Source organism: Puma concolor, chromosome B1 (genome assembly GCF_028749965.1).
Source record: "Puma concolor isolate L17-30 chromosome B1, mPumCon1.1.hap2, whole genome shotgun sequence".
NCBI lineage: Eukaryota > Metazoa > Chordata > Mammalia > Carnivora > Felidae > Puma > Puma concolor.
The window spans coordinates 167,388,047-167,410,842 of record NC_141670.1 but is presented as its reverse complement, the minus strand read 5'-3'; the positions used below and the strand labels follow the sequence as shown (position 1 = coordinate 167,410,842).

Here is a 22,796-nt window from a genome sequence, read left to right as displayed (position 1 = left end):
TTGACATTTAAAAAAAAAAAGAAAAATACAGATACAAACTATTGAACAGAATATGAAAATATTTTTTATTTTGAAATTAACTTGCCAAAAGCCATACTCTAAGTAGCTAGACTTGGCTTGAATGCAGCTAGCAATTCAGCAAGTACACATTGACTGATTGTTTACTCTGTACTCCTGGACATAATGATTAACAAGGCAGACAGGGGCCCTCTCACAGAGCTTCTGTTGAATAGTCACAAATAAATTAATTCTTAAATCAAGAAAAATAAATAATGAAAAGTGCTTTTCAGAGAATTAAAATGAGATGATATGATATAGAATGATTGGAAGGCATTTTGGATTGGGTAGGGGAGCAAGGCCTTTCTAAGGGTTACAGCTTAGATCTGAATAACATAACCTTGAAGTTCAGATGCGAAAACCTACCAGTTACAGGCAGCAGCTAGTATAGAGGCTCTCAGGCTGAAATGAGCTTGGCAATTTTCAAAGTAAGAAAAGAAGGCCAGTGAGGCTGGATTTTAGTGGACATGTGGAAGAGGAAGGGGCAAGAAACTTCGAGACGATCAGCAAAGGTCAGATCATTTTGAGCTATGTAAGCCAACATAAGGAAAATTTTGTGCAGGAGTAATGTGATCAGCTTTATATTTTAGGAAGATCACTGTAGCTACTGGTTAAGGAATGGAATGCCGAGGGGTAAGGAGACCAGTTATGAGGCTGTTAGCACTGGTCCAGTTGAGAGATGATGGTAGCTTGGTAATGAAGATGGAGAGAATTCAAGATATTAGAGATATTTTGGATAAATAATGGACAGCTATTGGTGATGCTTTACAGCAAAACAAAACAGACAAACCAAAACAGACAAAACTCTCTGCATTTTTGGAGTTTATATTCTACTCGATGATTCAAAAAATAAATAAGATCTATAGTGTGTAGATGGTGGTAAGCTCTGAAGTGGTTATATCTGGAAAGTCTGCTGACAAGGGACATGCTAAGAGACTTGAGAAAGGTAAAGGAGTTAGCCATGCAGATAATCTGCTTGAAGAACCGAATAGACATCTAACTAGAAGTATCAAGTGGAGAGTTGGATATATATAGGAGTCTGGATTCCAGTTAGAAGTTGGAGTTGAAGATACAGGTTTAAAAATCATGTGCACAGAGTTGGCATTTCAAATGTGGGACCAGGTGATATCACCAAGGAAGAGTATATAGGTGGAGAAGGGAAGGAGCTCCTGCAGCAACCCAGTATTTGATTGAAGAGAAGATAGCAGGAGAAAATAAGAAGGAATAGCCACTGAAGTAGGAGGAAAAACAGGTACACATGGTGTCAGAGAAACCAAAAGAGCCATTTCAAGCAGAGAACGGTCACCTCTGTTGGATGTTGCTAAGGATGCATGTAAGATATGGACAGATGCAGTAATGGGATTTGATAATGTGGAACTCATGGGCGACCTTGCCAAAAGTAGCATCAGTGGACAGACAGGGACAGAAAGCCATGAGATTGGTTGAGGGGAGCTTGGTGTAAGCGAAGGAGGGGAAAGTTGTAAACGTGAAGTCCTTGAGAAGGCCAGAGGAGTGGGAGGCAGATCATGAGTGGAGAGCTTGGCATTTGAAACTTTATCCATAGTAGTAGGAGGGTTTAGATACAGATGTGGATAGGTTGGTAGACTTGACGATAGGATAAGAAGGGAGTTGCTGTCTGATTGCTTTTACTTTTCCCAACGAGGTAAGTTCATGAAGGGAATCTGGAGAGGGGAGTTTGGAGGGCAGTTTTTGAAAAGGGAGGAGATGGTGTGGAATAGCTGTTTAAGTAAATGTCTGACATATTCAGTTTGCAAATGGTTCTTCTCAAGTAATGACCCAGTATGATTTTTTATCGCTCAGCCAAGAGGTTAGATTCCTACCAGGAAGCTGCCTCTGAAGATGAAGATTCCATGGACACTCCCAGCGGCTCCCTCACCAATATGACAAAACCGAGGACCCCCAGCTGCAGGACAGTTCATAATGGGCCCTTGGGAAGTAAATCCTTGAATCATCTTGCTGGGAGCTGTTTAGCTGTGGGAAGTGGAGAAGGAGCCAGTGAAGTGCCTCACTCCAGACAGGCTGCTTTCAGTAGCCCCATTGTAAGTGTGAATATGTGACTTGAATCTTGTATATCTATAATGAATAATGAAAGAACATCCCCCTAATTATGACAGAGCCAAACACTGTTGTCTTTTCTACCTGAGAAGAGACTACATAATTGTGGTTCAGTGTAATTGCCCGCACAAAATTAGAAATATAAGCAAACAGTATCATAGCTTCCTAATTTGTGGGATACTTCAGTGTTGAGAGATAGTGTATCATTTCTGAAATAGCATAGTATTTCTGATCAGGGCCAATGGTGTCTAAGCCTAAAGAAGGCTGCCTTGGGGCAGCTCAGTTGGCTAAGTGTCCAACTCTTGATTTTGGCTCAGGTCATGATCTCAGGGTTGTGAAATCAAGCCCCGCATTGGGCTCTGCACTGAGCCTGGAACCTGGTTACCATTCTCTCCCCCCCACCGACTCTCTTCCCCCATGCTCATGTTCTCGTTCTCTCTCTCTCTCTCTCTCTCTCTCTCTCTCTGTCTCTGTCTCTGTCTCTCTGGAAAAACAAAAACAAAAACAGCTGCCTTGGGTTACAGACCATGACTCACTCTCAGAACCAGCAAAGCTTTCCAGAGTTATCTCATAGACAGCTAAGTATGTCTGAATGACATACGTACTGTCAGTACCCTCCAAGGCCTTTTTTTCTGCATTTTTCCCCCCCAGTCCCACCAAACCTGTGTCCTCTTCCCCATTCTGAGTCCTCAGAGTGACATTTTCTGATATTTCTATTTTAGAGCTCATCTGGGTATCACTTGAGTTCCTGAGGGAAGTTTTGGAAGCTGTTTAGTTATACCCTCTGACAAACCCATTTTGCTGAAAAAAAATCTAGAGGGCCATGTGGAAGATGGGAAAGAGGAATGATACTTACATGAAAGAATCAGAGTTCAAAAGTTTTGCTGTACTTGGAATTGTTTCTGTAAACCTTCAGCTGCCCTTTCTGCCTTCCACATCTCATTAACTCTTGTGGTTTGCCAAGACGAGGATTCCCCAGGCTTGAGACTGGCAACTGGTCTAAAGTAGGTGGCGTAACAAGAACAAATCCACTTTGGGGGAACTTTGTGTGTCTGCATTGAATTTATTGTATGGTTTTCGTAGCAGAGATGTGATCTGAGTAGATGCCAGTGGTCTCTTTTGTTCTGGAAAGGCCTTGAAGGGAATCTCCTGGCTCTTTTCAAAGTTGCCAGTAAAAATTTCAGGAGTGAGGGTAATCATTTCCGTGCAACTCATTTAGTTCATTCCTGTGGCACTGAAGATATAGCACCTGTCATATTGTATCTTGGCCACATGTCAGACTATTCCAAACATCTAGGCTTAATTTTTTTTCTCCAACTTCTGAAAGGAAAATAGGAAAAGAATGCATACAGCCTCTTCTGTGCATTCACTATAAGGCTGTATCAGAAATAGATATATATTTTTTTCTCTTTTTACCTATTCCTGTACTGATCTTTTACATTTTCCGCCCACGCAAAGTTAACCACATGTTGACCCGTGTTTACTTGGAAATAGGACATTGGTGACCCACTGGGGTTGTGCCCTACCCACCCTCTCAGTTTCCTGATTTAGCCTCATCTCCTTGGAAAAAAAGTGATGTTTCTTAAAGTCTGTTCTTTTATCTGTACCATTTTCTCCATCTAACATTTTTTCTTCCCATTGGCAACCTACCTCTGTCTACCAAATCTGATGAAACACTTATTTCTTTTAAGACTACATTAAATACTCTCTTCTGAAGACTTCCCAGACTCTCTTTTCTCAGCTTCTGAGTTCTGTGTACCCATTCCCTCCCTTCCTTAGTTCTCATTACGCAGGCCTTATTTATGCCCCTGAAATATGCCAATAGCTCCTTAAGAGCAAGGACTTAACATCTTGAATTCTCAAGATCTGTCTCAGGGACTCATGTGTCCATTCTCAATAAAGTAGTTTTGAAGGTTGTTAAGTGAAGCTGCTTAACAGGCTCAGCCTCCCCACTCAGTGCATTTTGTTTTCACTTGCCCTTTATTTCAATGCCATGTGCCATTTTGATTGTAAAGATGCACTGGGGGTGTTTTGTGTTTTCAAAACCACACCATTATATATAGGATAAAGAGGTCTTCCTTGAAATATGAGATCATCTCACTCTTGCTCTAGACAAGTTGATTTTATCCTTTTGAGACTAAAGATTATTTTGAGAAAGCTATAGATTCTTTGACCTGAAAAATTAGCATCTGTTAAATTTTTGCATCCAGTTCCAGAAGCCTGTCAGTGGAGCCCAGGTTAAGAGCACCAGCTTGAGAGCACACTGAGAGCTGTGATGTCTAGAAATGGAAAATTGTAAGCTAGCACCTTGCATGGAGATGCAAGTTAAGAGCCAGGGAGTAAGGATCCTAGGTGGGCTGCTGGCAAAAATATTCCAAGCTTTGGGAATTAACATGTCACTGAAGCCCCAGGCTCCTGGGTTCATACTACCTACTTAGAAATAGAAACCTTTTCTTTGTAAGCCAAGGTTGTTTATGCTTCTTTCATCCTCTTTATGTTTTTGTTCAACAGGAGTGCTGTTTGTTTTACCCAGGTGACTATTCTCTTAGATCTCTATGTGGCTTTCCTTTCTGTCACTGAGATCTCAGCTTTAGTGTCACCTCTTCAGTAAACCTTCCCTACCACCTAATCCAGAGTTCTTTCCACCCCTCCTGTCTCTCTCTGTCTCAATCTAGAAGCATCTTATTGTTTATAGGTTAGTTTTTGTATCTGCTATCTCCCCTAACTAGAATGTGAGCTGCACGCAAGCCAGGATCGTATCTGTCCTATGCATCCCTCTGTCCTTGAGGAGTGCCTGATGCCATAGATGCAACAATGAATATTTATGGGATGAATGAATTAATGAAAAACAATGGCAAAATACTAGACACAGGGATGTAAAATGAGTAAGACATGTCCTTATCTTTCAGTTTTGTTTCTAGGCAGAGGAGGCAGACATAAAAATAAATAAAAACAATCCTATATTAAAGATGCAGTAATAGTGGGTGAACCCAAAGTATAGTGAGGGCACAAAGAATGGAGTGTTCAACTCTCAAGGGAGGAGGAGGGATCAAGAAGGGCTGCAGAAAAGAGGTAAAACTTGAGTTAGGATTAAACTAATAAGGAGGGATTTACAGAGCAGAAAAGAAAGCAACCTCAAGCCCAAAAGACCTAGACTTTGCAGCAATAAAAATGAAAATTGGGGTAAGAGAAATGGACCTGAAGAGAGAGGGTCAGTAATTGATAAACATAGGTGGGAAATAAAGCCAGAAAAGGTGGGGGAGGTGGCCGAGAATTACTAAAAAGGAAGCATGATTCGAAGGAAAGCCACTAAGTTTAAATTGATATTTAAACATGTCTTAGAGAGGGGCGCCTGGGTGGCTCAGTTGGTTAAGCGTCTGACTTTGGCTCAGGTCATGATCTCGTGGTTCTTGAGTTCGAGCCCCGCATCAGCGCTGTGCTGACAGCTCAGAGCCTAGAGCCTGCTTCAGATGCTGTGTCTTTCTGTCTGTCTCCCTCCCTCTCTCTCTCTCTCTCTCTTTCTCTTTCTCAAAAATAAATAAATATTAGAAAAAAAAATTTAAACATTTCTTAAGAGTTCCACTCTGAAATGTTTTTTTGTTTTTTGTTTTGTTTTGTTTTTGTTTTTGACTTAGTGCACATTAGCATTCTGAGATGCCTCTGGAAATATTTTCTAACTCATGGGATCTCACAAGCAATAGATGACAGTATATTTGCCAAATATCATGTGACGAGTTTCCCAAGCATCCCTTGCTGACTAAGCATTGAGTAAGAAAGAAGTCTCTCAAACATTACCACTGTCTTCTATTGACTTTGGCAAGGAGGTCCTGAGGACAGGATTATTCTCTGAGTAACTGAGGGCCCAGACACTGGCTCAGTGTTACTGTGTACGTGAGATGCGTGAGGAAATATGGCTGACTCACTAGTGAACAGCCATCAGGATATTAGTGCCTATGAACTCCACCAAACTATGTCTCATATCACAGGATAGTAGATGTTGATGTATTTAAATAGAAATTTGAGAATGCTTTGTGACGGCATATAGTTTGGACCCATTGTGAGCCTGGTGATCTGCCTATAGGTTCCTGTTGTACGGGTATCACCTCACTCATTATCTCATTGACTTTATACAGCCACCCTGTGAGGTAGGTGTTATTTTTACCATTACTCAGAAGAAGAAAATGAAGCTCGGGGAGTGAAGCACACTGCCTGAGGATAGCAGCGACTATGCAGTGAGTCCAGGATCTAAACTCAAACTCATGTGATTTTTCAGCCTGTGCTGTTTTCTTATTAAGCCTACGCTAGTTCTCCCCAAACTAAGCATAAAATACAAGCCATGGTCTTTTTTTTTTTTTTTTTTTTTTTTCAACGTTTATTTCTTTTTGGGACAGAGAGAGACAGAGCATGAACGGGGGAGGGGCAGAGAGAGAGGGAGACACAGAATCGGAAACAGGCTCCAGGCTCTGAGCCATCAGCCCAGAGCCTGACGCGGGGCTCGAACTCCCGGACCGCGAGATCGTGACCTGGCTGAAGTCGGATGCTTAACCGACTGTGCCACCCAGGCGCCCCAAGCCATGGTCTTTTGAGCCTAATATCACACGTCTCACATCTCCACCGTTTTCTCCTATCTCTAAATCACCTCTCCTGGCTTCCTGCAGTCAGTATGCCAACCGACTACATGCACGACTTCTCTAGAATACAATGGCATTTTAGTGAAATTTGATTTGTAGTTAATGATCCCTCTTTTGATTCATCTGAAAAATTTCTAAAGCAGTTGTCTACATGTGACTGTTTTATAAACCATTTTCCAGTACAACATTCTTTTGTTAAAACTAGTACTCTTCAGTAAATGTGAGAAGCACTGTGTTAAAATGGACATGGAGTCTTTTCAATAGCAGAACTTCTTAGAGCTAATTTGTACTAAGAATCTTTTTTTTTTAATTTTTTTTAATTTTTAAAATTTTTTTTTAACGTTTTTATTTTTGAGACAGAGAGAGACAGAGCATGAATGGGGGAGGGTCAGAAAGAGAGGGAGACACAGCATCTCAAATAGGCTCCAGGCTCTGAGCTGTCAGCACAGAGCCCTATGTGGGGCTCGAACTCATGGACTGTGAGATCATGACCTGAGCCGAAGTTGGACGCTCAACCGAGTGAGCCACCCAGGCGCCCCTTTTTTTTTACTTTTTTAATATTTATTTTGGGGAGAAAGAGAGCGAGCGAGCACAAGTAGGGGAAGGGCAGAGAGAGGGGGACAGAGGATCTGAAGCAGGCTCCATGCTGTCAGCAGAGGGCCAGATGTGGAGCTCAGACTCAAGAACCATGAGATCACGACCTGAGCTGAAGTCAAGAGTTGGATGCTTAACCGACTGAACCACCCTATGCTAAGAATCTTTAAGAGGAGGGCACAGGGCATATATTGCCAATATATTTGATGATCAGAAATCTCTTGGAGGGGCACCTGGGTGGCTCAGTCAGTTGAGCATCCAACTTTGGCTCAGGTCACAATCTCACATTCGTGGGTTCAAGCCCCTGCATCGGGCTCTGTGCTAACAGCTCAGAACCTGGTGCCTGCTTTGGGATTCTGTGTCTTCCTCTCTCTCTGCCCCTCCCGTGCTCATGCTCTCTTTCTTTCTCAAAAAATAAAATGAAAATGTTAAAAAAAAGAGAAAAATCTCTTGGAGGAACCCTCATTAATGTCATGTATATTACTAGGTAATATTCTTTATATATGTTTGCCTGCTCATACTAATGTTTATTTTGGAGAGGTTCTTTTGTTTGTTTCTGTTTTTGTTTTTATTATAGTAATGATTTGAACTATAAAATTTTTTGTATTAACCATAAAATAACATGGTATGAATAATGTCCTCACTTTTAAAAGAGGTGGTACTCATCAGTTATTAGATGAATCATCAGTTGCTATTTTTTTTTCTTTTCAAATTTTTATTTAAATTCTAATTAGTTGATATACAATGCAATATTGGTTTCAGGAGTAGAATTCAGTGATTCATTACTTACATACAACATCCAGTGTTCATCATAACTAAGTGCCCTTAATGCCCACCACCCATCTAGCTCACCCCCCACCAACCCCCCTCCATCAACCCTCAGTTTGTTCTCTATCAATAAAAATCTCTTATGGTTTATTTCCCTCTCTTCCTTTCCCCCTTCCCATATGTTTATCTGTTTTGTTTCTTAAATTCCACATATGACTGAAGTCATACAGTATTTGTCTTTTCCTGACTGACTTATTTTGCTTAGCATTATATATTATATACTCCAGCTTCATCCATGTTGTTGCAAATGGCAAGATTTCATTCTTTTTGATGGCTGAATAATATCCCATTGTTTATATATACCACCTCTTCTTTATCCATTCATCAGTCAGTGGACATTTGGGCTCTCTCCATAGTTTGGCTATTGTTGATAGTACTGCTGTAAGTATTGGGGTGCATATACTCCTCCAAATCTGTATTTTTGTATCCTTTGGATAAATACCTGGTAGTGCAATTGCTATGTCATAGGGTAGTTCTGTTTTAACTTTTTGAGGAACCTCGATACTGTTTTGCAGAGCGGCTGCACCAGTTTGCATTCCCACCAACGGTGCAATAGAATTCCCCTTTCTCCACATCCTTACCAACACCTGTTGTTTCTTGTGTTAATTTTAGTCATTCTGACAGGCGTGAGGGGTGTCTCATTGTAGTTTTGATTTGTATTTCCTTGATGATGAGTGATGTTGAGCATCTTTTCATGTGTCTGTTAGCCATCTGTATGTCTTCTTTGGAAAAGTGTCTATTCATGTCTTTTGCTCCTTTCTTCACTGGATTATTTTTTTTTTTTTTTGGATGTTGAGTTTGATAAGTTCTTTATAGATTGTGGATACTAATCCTTTATCTGATATGTCGTTTGCAAATATCTTCTCCCATCCCATCAGTTGTCTTTTAGTTTTGTTGATTTTTTTTTTCCTTCTCTTTGCAGAAGCTTTTTATCTTGATGAACTCCCAATAGTTCACTTTTGTCAACTATGTATTTCAAAATAGAAAAACAGTCAACTAGATTTTGGTGGAAGGCATTGTTCCTATCTACTTTTGAATTTAAGTTAATAGTCAAGGTGTTGTCCATCAGTATTGTGCATTCTGGATTTTCCTTTTTTTTTTTTTTTTTTTTGGTCTGTTATTTTCCTATTCTCACTTCCCATGATGCCATGTTAAATGTTTTTTAGAAGAGTAAAGTTTACTATCTCATTGTGCATAGAGTGTGGTTATAAAGGCTACTTCTCATGTAAATTTAAAGCTCTCATTTTTAGATACTTAACATAACAACACTTTTTCTAATTGGGTTTTCAGGAAACAGATGTGGTACCAGACACCAGGCTTTTGGACAAATTTAATCAGATTACACCTCAGCTTTTTACACCACTAGATGAGACTGCCCCAAATCCACCACTGGAGACTTTGTATATCATTGACTTCTTTATTGCATTGGCAATTTGCAACACTGTAGTGGTTTCTGCTCCTAACCAACCACGACAAAAGGTAAAGTCTCTAATGCAAACAAGGATCATCTTCTAGAAGAGAACTTTGGGTTTAAGTGTACTTGTACTGGCCTTGTTATGTAGATAATAATTAACACTATTACTAATGATAATAATAATAGCAGTTAACACACACCACTTAATCTGTGTTCCGGACATATGTTCTAAGTGATTTACTGGTATTAACATGTGCAATCCTCCGAACAACTTCCTAAGTTGGGTAATGTTACTCCACTATTCCATTTTGCCATTGAGGTTAAGTAACTATCCTGGGGTCACAGAGCCAGTATGTGGGGGAAGCAGGATTTGAACCCATGAAATAGGACTCAGTGCTGCTCTACTATTTTGCCTCTAGAAGGATAGCTGATGAGAACAGTTCTTGTGGAATGTGGCTGTGCTCATTTTGCAGTTTCCTTACCTAATCAAAGCTTCTTTGAGGCTTCTGAGACCTCCAACGTCATATGCACTACATCAGGCAAAATTTAAAGTATTAGATTAATTATCATGTTTCACGATAGGGTACCTTTTTCATGTACCAGTTGGGTTAGTTCTAACTCAATTTAAAATCCAGCACATTTATAGTGTACCAAGATTCTGCAGTTCCCACAAAAGCTAGATTTAAAAGGCCTATTTGTAGCTTAGAATTTATGGAAAAATTCACTTTCAATTAAAAAGAAAAACTTGTTTTAAAGACTGGTGATTCACCACATGCTGTGCTGTGTTCCTCGTGCGAAGAACTCTCTTCCCTTTTGCACACACCCACTTAAATTCAGTTTGCAGCACAACCCAGTTACATTTTAATTTCCCATCAGATCATCTTTTTTTGGCAAATTCAGAGGTGGTCAACTTTACCATAAAAATAACTTATTTCCAATTAAGCTTTTATCAGAAAACTGTTTTTATAACGTTTTCAATTAGAGAGTTGCTCTTTGGAAAGTGATTATGTACTTAGAGAATAAATTACTGGATATTTTTTCCTCTTCGTGTAACAGTTTTTCTCGTGCATCTGTATCCAAAGTAGGCATCTTCTGGTGTTTTTTTGTTTGAAAATTTTGTTGCCTTATCCCCAAAGAATAGGATATGCTGTTGTCTGAAAGAAAATCTCTAGAGCTATAAAAGCCTAAGCTTTATGATATTTTGAGGTAATGATAGATCATGACTAATAAGTTAATCAGAATCTGTCAGGAATATGAAAACCTCATCTGTGGTTGTTTCTCTTCATTTCTGAGTTGCTGATAAGTCTGAAAATTGACCAGCATAGGTGTCTCCAACTATCCAAAGATTAATAATGTTTAGGAAAACACTTCTATATTTTGGGCTTTTCAGAATGAGAAAAATTTAGGGTTTAATTGGCCTTCATAATTAATATTAAACTCTAAGTTTAATCACTGATAAAAGTTGAGAGCTAGAAAAGAAAATAAGGCTACAAATTAGAAAAAAATATGTAATAGAAATTCACATTCACTGTGAATTTCTGCTAATAAGCTAATAATTTCTGCTGATAACACTTTAAGTGACTTTGTTCACTGGCCTTTTTAAAACAACAGGAAAAGTCATGGTAACAATCTTATAGAATCTGAAAAATAAAAGAGGAAAAAACCCATTTTGTTAATCTTTTAGCTTTCTTTCAATGTTTTAAATGCATATTATCACTCATTTGTTCTTATGTTCATACAATTTTTATTTTTATGTTGTTCACATGAATTTTATATTTTAAAGCTTTGCCAATTTTACCCCATAGGCTTTATAAACTTTATTTTGTAAGGACTGTGTAACATTTCAGGAAGATTTTTCTGCTTTGCTATTTTTGAATACTTAATTCGCTTATAATTTTTAAATTGCTATTGCTAGGATGTACATAATAAAGATTATGGATCACCTATATTTTAAGTTATTCGTTAGGAAAAATTGCTTTAATATGCCCACTACTGGCAATATTGGCATTTTATATCTTTTGCTATTATTTGCCAAATTTCTTTCTAAATGGTTGTAGAAATTTATAGTGCCATCAACGTTAGCACATCTTTTTCATTATGGCCATTTTAATTTTTGTTAATGTTTTCTGGGACAGTTTTTTTTTTTTAATATTTATTTATTTTGAGAGAGAGAGAGAGAGAGAGAGAGAGAGAGAACATGAGGAGAGAAGGGGCAGACAAAGGGAGAGAGAGAATCCCAAGCAGGCTCTGTGCTGCCAGCACGAAGCCTGATGCGGGGCTCAACCTCACAAACCTTGAGATCATGACCTGGGCTGAAATCAAGAGTCGGACACTTAACCAACTGAGCCACCCAGGCACCCCTTTTCTTTTTTTTTTCTTTTTTTTTTTTTAACGTTTATTTATTTTTGAGACAGAGAGAGACACAGCATGAACGGGGGAGGGGCAGAGAGAGAGGGAGACACAGAATCGGAAGCAGGCTCCAGGCTCTGAGCCATCAGCCCAGAGCCCGACGTGGGGCTCGAACTCGCGGACCACAAGATCGTGACCTGAGCTGAAGTCAGACGCTCAACCAACTGAGCCACCCAGGTGCCCCAGGCACCCCTTTTCTGGGGCAGTTTTAAGTATGAAGAAGCAGGCTGCTAGTTATTTAAGGAGGGGTAATTCTTACCTACTTTTTTCCTGGTTTGACTTCAACATTGTTATGAACTGCTTTTGACTATATGATGGAGACCCTCCCAAATTGTCTTCCCTAGATTGGACTCTCATCACTGAGTGGAATGCCTATCAAGTCCTTGGAAGAGATTAAAAACCTCTTCCAGAGATTGTCTGTGCGAAGATCAAGTTCGCCGTCACTTGCCAGTGGGAAAGAGCCATCTTCTGGGATCCCAAGTGCCTTTGTGAGCAGACTCTCTCTCTTTAGTCGAATGAAACTGGCTTCACCTGTGGAGGAAGAGGTCTCCCAAACTAGCGAGAGCCCTCGGGACTCTAGTAATTCTGCTCGCCCGACGGAGACTGAGAAACAGAACTGTGATGCAGGCCTCACCGATGGCAAGGTGGAATGCTCCCCTGGACAGCCGTTGGCCTCCAGCCTGTGTTATGAGGCTGAGAGCCCAGACGAAGCGGCCTTGGTGTATGCCGCCCGGGCTTACCAATGCACTTTACGGTCCCGGACACCAGAGCAGGTCATGGTGGACTTCGCTGCTTTGGGGCCATTAACGTTTCAACTCCTGCACATCCTGCCCTTCGACTCAGTAAGAAAAAGAATGTCCGTTGTTGTTCGACACCCCCTTTCCAACCAAGTCGTGGTATACACAAAGGGTGCGGATTCTGTAATCATGGAGTTGCTCTCTGTGGCTTCCCCGGGTGAGTTCATACAGAACTGAAAGCAGGGATATGAAGGGCTCAGAAATTCAAAGGCCACTCCAGATGGTTTTATAAAGACAAGCAAGTGGATATTTGGGGGATCAGCTGCACTTGGCAAAGTAGGGGAAGCTGCCTAGGATTTGGTGAGAAAGCATGTAAGTCTGGGGGCTATACAGACCTGGGTGCAGATCTGACCTATGTCTTGGTAAAGTTACCTACTACTCTGTGCCTAAGTGTTCAATAAATGGGGATTGTAGTACCTTTTTTGTAGGTTCCTCAGAGGTTTAATGACACGCCATATCCAGTATATGGAGAGCCTTTGTCCAGTGCCTACCAAATGGCAGGTGTTCAGTGAATGACAGATAGCATTATTATAGTTACTGTTACTATTGTTATTGATGGTGTGGGGATGGTGTTTGTATTAAGTTCATGGTACTTTTCCCCAGGGAGGAAGGAACAAGGGAAAGCTTTATTCTGAGGGTCCCTTTAATAAATGCACAGTTGGGACTCAAAACTACAAGGTCTTTTGTTTGTTGTGGGGTAAGCCACCATTGTTTGTAAAACTTTGTCTTTAATTGGGCAGCCTGGAGGGAATACTTGTGTTTTGTTAATTATTTCAGATGGAGCAAGTCTGGAAAAACAACAGATGATAATAAGAGAGAAAACCCAGAAACACTTGGACGACTATGCCAAACGAGGCCTACGCACGTTATGTATAGCGAAGAAGGTGAGGCTCTCAGGCGCATCTTCTTTATTCTTCCACCGTGTAGCCATCGTTTAATGACGAGCATGTGTCAAACCCTGGTCCGGATAATTGGCAAAGCCCCTGGATCATGGACTTTCTGTTCACAGCTTCTCACTTCCATATGTATTGGCTGCTTGGAGTTTGTTCTCCAAAGCAGTGTTTTGCTTGGAGAACAAGCCACAAGCGTACCTAAAAGTTCTGTTCTCTGAGTTCTCATGTGCTGTGTTAGAAACCAGAGCATCAATTTCCGCGTGTCATTCTGGGCTCTAGCGAGTATGAAAGACAGGGATGTACAGGTAGATCAAAGTATCAGTGCATTAATTGCCATCCATTATAATTTTTAAATACGAGGCTCTCCAGGAAGCCTGAATTGGAGACTGTAGCGAGCACCTAAGACAAATGTAGGGATCGCTCATTTCTCACCCAAATTCTAGTTCTGACGAGCTGCGTTAGGGAAGCTGGGATCCATTGCAGACTCTTAGTCAATATTTAGTCACCCAGCTGCATATAGAATCAAAAGCCTGCCCCACACAAAGTTGTAAGAAAAATGGAGAGTTTCAAGATGAAAACAAAAGGAGAGAATGCTGCCTTTTCAAGTGGAATGATCCTGTCCCTGATAAAAATGCAGCCCAATAGATGTCAGATTTTTCCTAAGTCAGATTTACCTTGTGAGTGAGAATAAGTAGATAGAGAAGTTGCCTCACCCCCTCCACCTCACGTTGCTTTTTGAGAACCAAAATGTGGATTTCTCCCTCTATGGCAACCTGAAGAAAGAGGAAAATGTATCACTGGTTCCTTCTCCAGGAATTTCATTTAATATTTTTGGAAGAGTACTTCCTTGCTCCGCTCATACAGCTCCCTCTCTCTTTTCACCTTCACAAATAACTACACAAACTAACCGTCAAAAGATATTGGCGGTGCTGTTGGCTATGTAATACCTCAAACTGAACAGTCCTGACACCACTTTCTCAACTGCACCATTAGAATCTTTCTAGATTTAACTACCACGTGGAGACCTCTTCCAACTGCGTACCCCCTGGGTTAATTAAAGAAATTAACCCACTCTCATCATGTATGATGCCTAGAATTTCCAAGAACTACTGAGCTATCGTGTCCATCCATTATCAGTGTTAAAGAAGTCTGACCATAGAGCTTGGGAAGGTTGTGACCAGGTGGTGTGAGAACCTGGCATAAGTATGTCTAGAGAGAGGAATACCAAAAACAGGTTGATGGCTTGGTATTCAGCTAGTGGTCAGTCCTGGTGGGATCCCACAAGATGATCTGGCCTGTCTCATAGCTCTTTTTACCCCCCTAGGTCATGAGTGACACTGAATACGCAGAGTGGCTGAGGAACCACTTTTTAGCAGAAACCAGCATTGACCACAGGGAAGAGTTACTCCTTGAATCTGCCATGAGGTTGGAGAACAAGCTAACTTTACTTGGTAGGTAGACTCTGTTGTGTTGTCTGAATGGACAATTTTGAAAAACACTGGCTCTCTCTAAGTAAGTTATTCACCAGTGTTTTTTTCCCCCCTACTTGATCTAATAGAGTACATAGTTCTGTCTACCGTGTCCAGTCTGATCTCTACCCAGTTTCCAATTCTTTTCATTCTGTTTTCCGCTGCAGTGAACTAGACTCCATTTATGGTGGGATCAGGGTGGTCGTCCTTAAGAAGATCATTTAAAACCTTATCACTTTAACTTAGAATACCAAGTCAAATAAATATCCTGGTTCCCCCTGGTTCAAGAGGACTTCCAGCTTAAGTTTCTTGCCAGGCCTTGGATAAGGTACTTAATATGTGTTGTCTCTTTGAACCTTCACAACAAATCTCTAAATTATTTGGAGGAAACTTGGGGCACAGAGCAGCTCATTGACTTGTTCAAAGTCACACTAGCAGCTGATACAGCTGCAGAGAAACTCGGGTCTACCTAGCAACAGGGCCTGTGTGCTTTGTATGTACCTGCAACTGGACCAATGAAATTTTCTCTCTTCTCTTACTTCCTGATTGCTGGTAAAAGTTGCACAAACGACACCTCTTGTCTCAGACTGAGCTGTGCCTTGAAATCATCTGGGGAACTTTAAGATACTAGTGCAGGGCACCTGGGTGGTGCAATCGGTTAAGCATCCCACCTTGGCTCAGGTCATGATCTCAGTTTGTGAGTTTGAGCCCCGTGTCAGGCTCTCTGCTGACAGCACAGTACCTGCTTCAGAGCCTCCCTCTCCTCTCTCTCTGCCCCTCACCCGCAGTCATGCATTCTCTCTCTCTCTCTCTCTCTCTCAAAAATAAATAAACATTAAAAAAAAAAGTTAAAAAAGGGCACCTGGGTGGCTCAGTCGGTTAAGTGTCCGACTTTGGCTCAGGTCATGATCTCACGGTTCATAGGTATGAGCCCCGCATTGGGCTCTATGCTGACAGCTCAGAACCTGGAACCTGCCTCAGATTCTGTGTCTCCCTCTCTCTGCCCCTCCCCACTAGCACTCTGTCTCTCTCTCTCTCTCTCTCTCAAAAATATATAAACATTAAGAAAAAATTTTTAATAAAAAAACTTGCATCCTATTCTCAGGGATTCTGATTTAGTTGGTCTGATGTGTGACTGGGACATTGGAATTTTCAAAAGATCCCCAAGGAATGCTGAGCCAGCCAAGGTTGAGAACCACTGTCTCCGAGTCTGGACATCTAGATTCTAATCTAAGTGCTAACATAGCAAGAGACCAGTATCGGAGCTCCATTCCTCTGGTTCAGAGAAAAACAATGATCCCACTTTGTGTCGAGTCACTAGAGTAATAGTGCTGTCCTACGTCATTTCTTTGTGACAGCATCAGTTGTATGGGTCTACCTCTCCTTGTCTGAAATTCCAAACTCAAAAACGCTCTGTGGGTTTAGTGCCAGAACTCATTTGGCTATAAAAATCAGGCCTGGTCTGATAAACTTTTGTAAGTCTTTATTTTCCTAACTAGTGTGAACATTTGAAAGTTTTCCACAGAAATATTAATATGTTTGGTTATCAGATACTTCAAAATATGATAGATGCACTATATTACCTTCATAAAATATGAAAAAATTTGAATTCCAAAACTTACCTGGCCCCGGTTGTTTTAGCAAAAGGAATTATGGACTTCTAATATCTATTTTTAATGCTGTTTCATAATATAAGCCACTTATTGGCAAGAACATTCTTTGAAAGCCTGTCCTTACCCTTGGGAGTGTCACAGAATTACAAAATCATAGAGAAAGGTTGCATAAGTAACTGAAACGAGTCCCCCTCAATTTACGGAGAGGAAAGCTAGCCACAAGGAAAACAAGTAAGTTTAATAAGCTCATTGATTCCTAAGGCTTCCCTCCCAGAATATTACTTTGTATATGATTTTGGTCTGGGTCCACACTTCTTTGAATCTCTGGAAGCTGCTGGCACAGTTCGGGTAGTTCAGGATTGGGTTGACAAACAGACACAGTTCAATTATAGCCTAGGTGAGCTCCTACTGGCTTCAGTTTCTCACAGGCTCTGTTGCACTTTGGCTATCTTTTAGGTGCTACTGGCATTGAAGACCGTCTGCAGGAGGGAGTCCCCGAGTCTATAGAAGTCCTTCAAAAAGCCGGCATCAAGATCTGGATGCTGACAGGGGACAAGCAGGAGACAGCTGTCAACATAGCTTATGCATGCAAACTACTGGAGCCAGATGACAAGCTCTTTATCCTCAATACCCAGAGTAAAGTATGTGTAATGAGATTGAGTCTTTTTTTTTTTTTTTTTTCATAGCCAAGGGAGCATTTGTGATTTGATGAATGGAAGGAGGAAAAAAAAACCAATAACCATTAGCTCCTTGATAATTACTTCTTCTATCCAGCAACCTAGCTTGTGCTTGGGAAGGTACCATAGTTCTTCTAAAGGCTTCATGGTTTAACATGATTCAAAGAAATTGTTGCTATAGAAAGTTGCCTTTTTATTTTCTATCTGCTTTCCCTTACCCCCCATTGGATTTCCAGGGATCTGATAAGATTTAGCCCATAATGAAAAACTATGTCAAATTCTTGGACAGGAATATACCTCTGTTTCAAGTTGAGGGGAAGTGATGATTTCTATCAGAATTAGGTGAGTAAATTGGTATTTTTATGGTTAATTCCAAAAATAGACTCTCGGGATAATTATGCCCTCTAGTGGTAATTCTTAGATAGTACCGTTGAGAATGTCAAGTTTGTAGAACTGTTTTAAGGAAAGGGAAATTTTTTTTTTTCCTTAAGGAATTTAAGAGGTTTGGATACAGCTTATTTTTTTTTTTATAATTGGCCCTGCCCCACCTCCCATTAAATTCTAACACAAATTTCTAATGAGTTGAATAGGTTTTGGGTTTTTTTTTGTTTAATTTTCCAGTATAGTAATAACCTCTGAGATTTGTGCATGCCGCTTAATTAGCTTGGAAAACCTTTCTCCCTCCTTCCTCAAAGTCAGACTTCATCAGTGGCATCCATACTCTGCCAGCAACCCGCCTGTCAGAAATCCTCTGGAGCTTCTCATCTGGATCACATCTTGGGGCTGTCACAGGCTGCCATGTTTGGTTAGCCATGTTATTATGGTCGGGCCTCAGTCAATACCTAACCAGATCATATATTTTAAGGAAAGAGAACTTTCCTTTTCAACACAGGGTGGGTTCTCCTTGGCAGTTGGCTGTGATCCAGAGACCCATAACCACAACCTCCAGCCAGCTCCTAGTACCAGCCAGGTCTGAGCACAAGAAAATTGTCATTAGTCATTTTGGTCACTAAAATGGATGTGCCCTAAGGCTGGTAAGACCCTGGTTCATTTACTTGGTCTGCCAGTGATCAGGTATGTGACCTTGGAGAGTTTTCTTCTGGACCTTTTCCCTAACCTGTGATGTGAGAGTAACATCTATTTCATAGGGTCATTGTAGGCATTAAATGAGAAAATATAAACTATAAATTAAACATGTAGTACCTGTCAGAAAGGGTTCAATTACCATTGAAAAGGAAGTCAGTTCTTTTTATTTGATTTCAACTTTGACATTTTTATGAGCAGTAAAATCCATAGGATCATAGAGCTTATTTGTAAATACACAATTATAGTTGAAGATATTTAAAGTTAGCAATTCAAGAAGTCTTTATAGAGTATCCACTGTGGACTGTTCTAAATGCAAAAAATACATTTTTTTTTTAATTATCAAAAGCTGTGGGGCGCCTGGGTGGCGCAGTCGGTTAAGCGTCCGACTTCAGCCAGGTCATGATCTCGCGGTCCGTGAGTTCGAGCCCCGCGTCAGGCTCTGGGCTGATGGCTCGGAGCCTGGAGCCTGTTTCCGATTCTGTGTCTCCTTCTCTCTCTGCCCCTCCCCCGTTCATGCTCTGTCTCGCTCTGTCCCCCAAAAAAAAAAAAAAAAAAAAAAACGTTGAAAAAAAAAATAATTATCAAAAGCTGTTCCACCTATGTGAATTTTCCAGGTAACTAACAGAGCACAGTGAACACAATTTAGTTTTATGGTGACTCAAGTCCATCCATATAAAATGCCAGGCACATAGTAGGGGCTAAGTCACTATATTATTTTCATTTTTTTCCCCCATTCTCCTCTATCCATCAGGAGATGCTAAGAATTAAAAAAGAAAGATCACGGAACCTGGTTGGCCAGTTAGTGAAGAAATTGCTTCTGTGACATTCTAAGTGAGCCACCTGGAAACCAGTAGAATATCTGGTCATTTCTGTAGTGTAGTACTTCAGCTTTACAAATTTCTATCAACTCTTGTTCCTAAATCTGCAAGTTAGATTGCAGTAAATGTCACCACTTACAAAGTTTACATAGTTTCCATTCTCATAAAAGGCCTGGGTCTGTTTTTTTGGGGGGGAAAGGTTAATATAATTATATATTGGATTCTTTATTGCCTTTTGATATATAAAGGCCTTTCAGGATTCATCATTTAATTTTTAAGTTTTGTTTTTATTATTTCACTTATAATTTTTTCCTGAGATAGTAACTTTATTTTCATGTTGGTTAGAATCCATAGAAGGCTTTCTTATTCGTGATCTTACTTGACAGTTACAACAAGGCCACAGATCAGGTAAAATTATCCTCATTTTTATAGCCTGAAACTCCAAAAGGTTGTAGTTTGCCTACTCACAGCTGATTACTTGTCAAGCATACATTTTGTATTGAATTACATATTATATAATCTATACCCATCTGTAGTTATTCTCATTATTCGTGGAGTTGAGTTCTATTCAGCTGCTGCAAATGCTGTATTAGTGAATACTGAACCAAACGTAGTATTAGGTTGCCATAAGCCTCTGGTCACAACATTGTGTCAACCAATCAATATAGAACCTTGTTCCGTGCGTGTTTCTGTTTAAAAACAATTTATTAGGGGCACCTGGGTGGCGCAGTCAGTTAAGCGTCCGACTTCAGCCAGGTCACGATCTCGCGGTCCCTGCGAGCCCCACGTCAGGCTCTGGGCTGATGGCTCAGAGCCTGGAGCCTGTTTCCGATTCTGTGTCTCCCTCTCTCTCTGCCCCTCCCCCGTTCATGCTCTGTCTCTCTCTGTCCCAAAAATAAATAAACGTTGAAAAAAAAAAATTTAAAAACAATTTATTATATGTATTATAACATTGAATTTTTGGCCAATCACAACCTTCTAGTACATAGGACCCCTAGACAGCACTGTGCACTTCAGCAGCGCTATGCTTGGAGGCCATTTTAAACAGTGAAATTAACAAGAAGCACAAACATACAGAAAATGTGTCACCAAACAGTGAAAAGGACACTTATTTACAGTACAGGAGCTGACATAAGATAGAGCATCACTTTGTTCAGTTTCGGCTGGAGTCATATCACGTGACTCAAAAAATTTCTCTCTGTGCATGTTTACCAATGATCATGAAAGCACTACAAGTATTGATGGTGGGATTACGAATAAATTTTAGCAAGTAGGTGAATTCACAGATATGGAATCTGCAAATAATGAAAATTGAGTATATATATATATTTCTATAACGAAAACGTAATTTCTAGAACTAAATGCATGCTCAAATAAGAGGATAAAAATGTCTATAATCATTCTATAAACATAAAACTACAGATAATTTATGTTCATATTTTAGAGGGCTTCTACTCAAGCCTCTATTCTGTGCACCCTGAGCATACAAAGGCTGTCATTATGTATTGTATACTATTGTAATTGTGTTTTTTCACTTAACAAATGCCTTAAGTATCATCTCATGTTAATAGACACGCTGATTTTCAATGACTCAAGGGTATGTTACCTTCTGAATATATCGTTTTAATATAACCAAACTCTAGAAGGTTTTTCAAAATAACTTTTTACTATTATATGTTGAGCCTATAAAGGGCATATTTGATTCACCTTTGTATACTTTTCCTCAGAAGTTTTTAACATGTATGGGATCAGAGTGACATGTATGGGACCTGTGAGTGAGGGGATCTCTTACGAATGAACTCTTTCAGTCTTTTTTTTTCTTTTTCTTTCAGTCTTAATGTGTAAACTTAAATGCAGTGCTTGTGGATTTTGTTAGGCTCTGTCCTTAGTGGTCACTTGACACAATAATTTCTGGGTAATTTTATTGTCAGTCTTCTTGAGTAGAATCCATCCAATGAGTATTTATTGAGTGTCTGATGTGACCCTCTCTCAGGCATTGTGAAGGCTTCAAAAGTAAATTAAAAATGATATCTGTCTTCATGGTACTTCTTAACTATGTGGGGTGAAGAGAGTGGAGGGATGTACACAGACCAAACGTGACAAGCACCACTGAAAACATCCCAACCAGAACATAAGCTCGATGAGGGCAGGGGTCTTCTTGTGCTCGTTGGCCAATCCCCAGTGCCTAGGATGTTTTCTAGTATAAAGTGGTTTCTCAATAAACCACTGTGAATGAATGAATGTTGAGTCCAAAAGAAGATAAAAATAGTAACTATTATTTTTTAAATTCTGTGTCATGCCTTACACTAGGAACTTGGCACACATTATTTCACTTCTTCTTGACAATGATGTTATAATGTGTAGACATTTGCATTTTCTGATGAGAAAGCTGAGGTTCAGAGAGGTTACATAATTTTCCTAATGTCAAACAGATAGTAAATGGTAGAAAAAGACCAAAGAACTCTCAGGAGTCACTGTTTGAGAAGGTAAATTGTACAAATCAATGAATTCTCAGCTATTTTTAGTTGCAGAATTGGGGATGAGAGGTCTCTTCCATCCTATTAACTGATCTCCTCCCTCCTCCCCCCCCCCCCCCGCCGATCTCTTTGAAAAAGCTGGGAGGTCTTCAAAAGTAACGGGTTGAGGAAGTACCTGGGGTTGCCTTTATACACAGTTGCTAAAGAATGACAATGATAAATTTAGCTGGGTATGGCCACCAAGGGAGCCCTAAGGCCAAGTGTCTTTGCCTCTTGTTTCAAGGATGCCTGTGAGATGCTGATGAGCACAATTTTGAAGGAACTTCAGAAGAAGAATCCAGCCTGTCCAGAGCAAGCATTGTTAAGTGAGGGCTTACACCAGTCCCCAGCCACACAGGACTCAGGGCTGCGGGCTGGACTCATCATCAATGGGAAGACCCTGGAGTTCGCCCTGCAGGAGAGTCTGCAGAAGCAGTTCCTGGAGCTGACTGCCTGCTGTCAAGCTGTGGTCTGCTGCCGAGCCACCCCCCTGCAGAAAAGCGAGGTAGTGAAGTTGGTGCGCAACCATCTCCAGGTGATGACGCTGGCCATCGGTGAGTGGGGATGGAACCGGCCGCGTGCTCCTCACTTTCATGCCACGCTAGGGGCTGATCCTTCTGTTCCGTCCTTCCTTCTGTACTTCTGTCTACCCTTCTGTCTGTCCTTTCCCTCCCCCACTTTCCTTCTCCCTTTCCTCTCTGCTTCCTCCCTATCCTCCACTCCTTCCCTTCTTGCCTTCATCACCTTTTTGACCACTTGCTTCGAACCACATGGTAGGGATGTGATGCGGAAAACAACATAGTAGGACTTTGGGTTACATGTGAGATCCCCAAATCAACTAAGTTAAGGAGGGTAAATGTACTGAATTATAAAACTGGAAAATCTAGGGGTTCTACCTTCAGAAAAGTTAAATTTAGG

The 22,796-nt window shown here is 40.5% G+C and overlaps 1 protein-coding gene across 5 annotated transcripts in view; it reads left to right on the top strand.

Moving 5' to 3' along the window:
* ATP10D (ATPase phospholipid transporting 10D (putative)) overlaps positions 1-22,796 on the top strand; it is a 109,421-nt gene that overhangs the window by 64,397 nt on the left and 22,228 nt on the right. For all 5 annotated transcript variants that reach the window (XM_086705127.1, XM_086705128.1, XM_025922358.2 and 2 more), the window contains 7 exons: positions 1,879-2,117; positions 9,477-9,665; positions 12,354-12,963; positions 13,584-13,690; positions 15,024-15,150; positions 17,238-17,422; positions 22,123-22,432. In XM_086705127.1, coding sequence (XP_086561253.1) covers positions 1,879-2,117; positions 9,477-9,665; positions 12,354-12,963; positions 13,584-13,690; positions 15,024-15,150; positions 17,238-17,422; positions 22,123-22,432 — 1,767 coding nt within the window. The remainder of the gene's footprint in view (positions 1-1,878; positions 2,118-9,476; positions 9,666-12,353; positions 12,964-13,583; positions 13,691-15,023; positions 15,151-17,237; positions 17,423-22,122; positions 22,433-22,796) is intronic.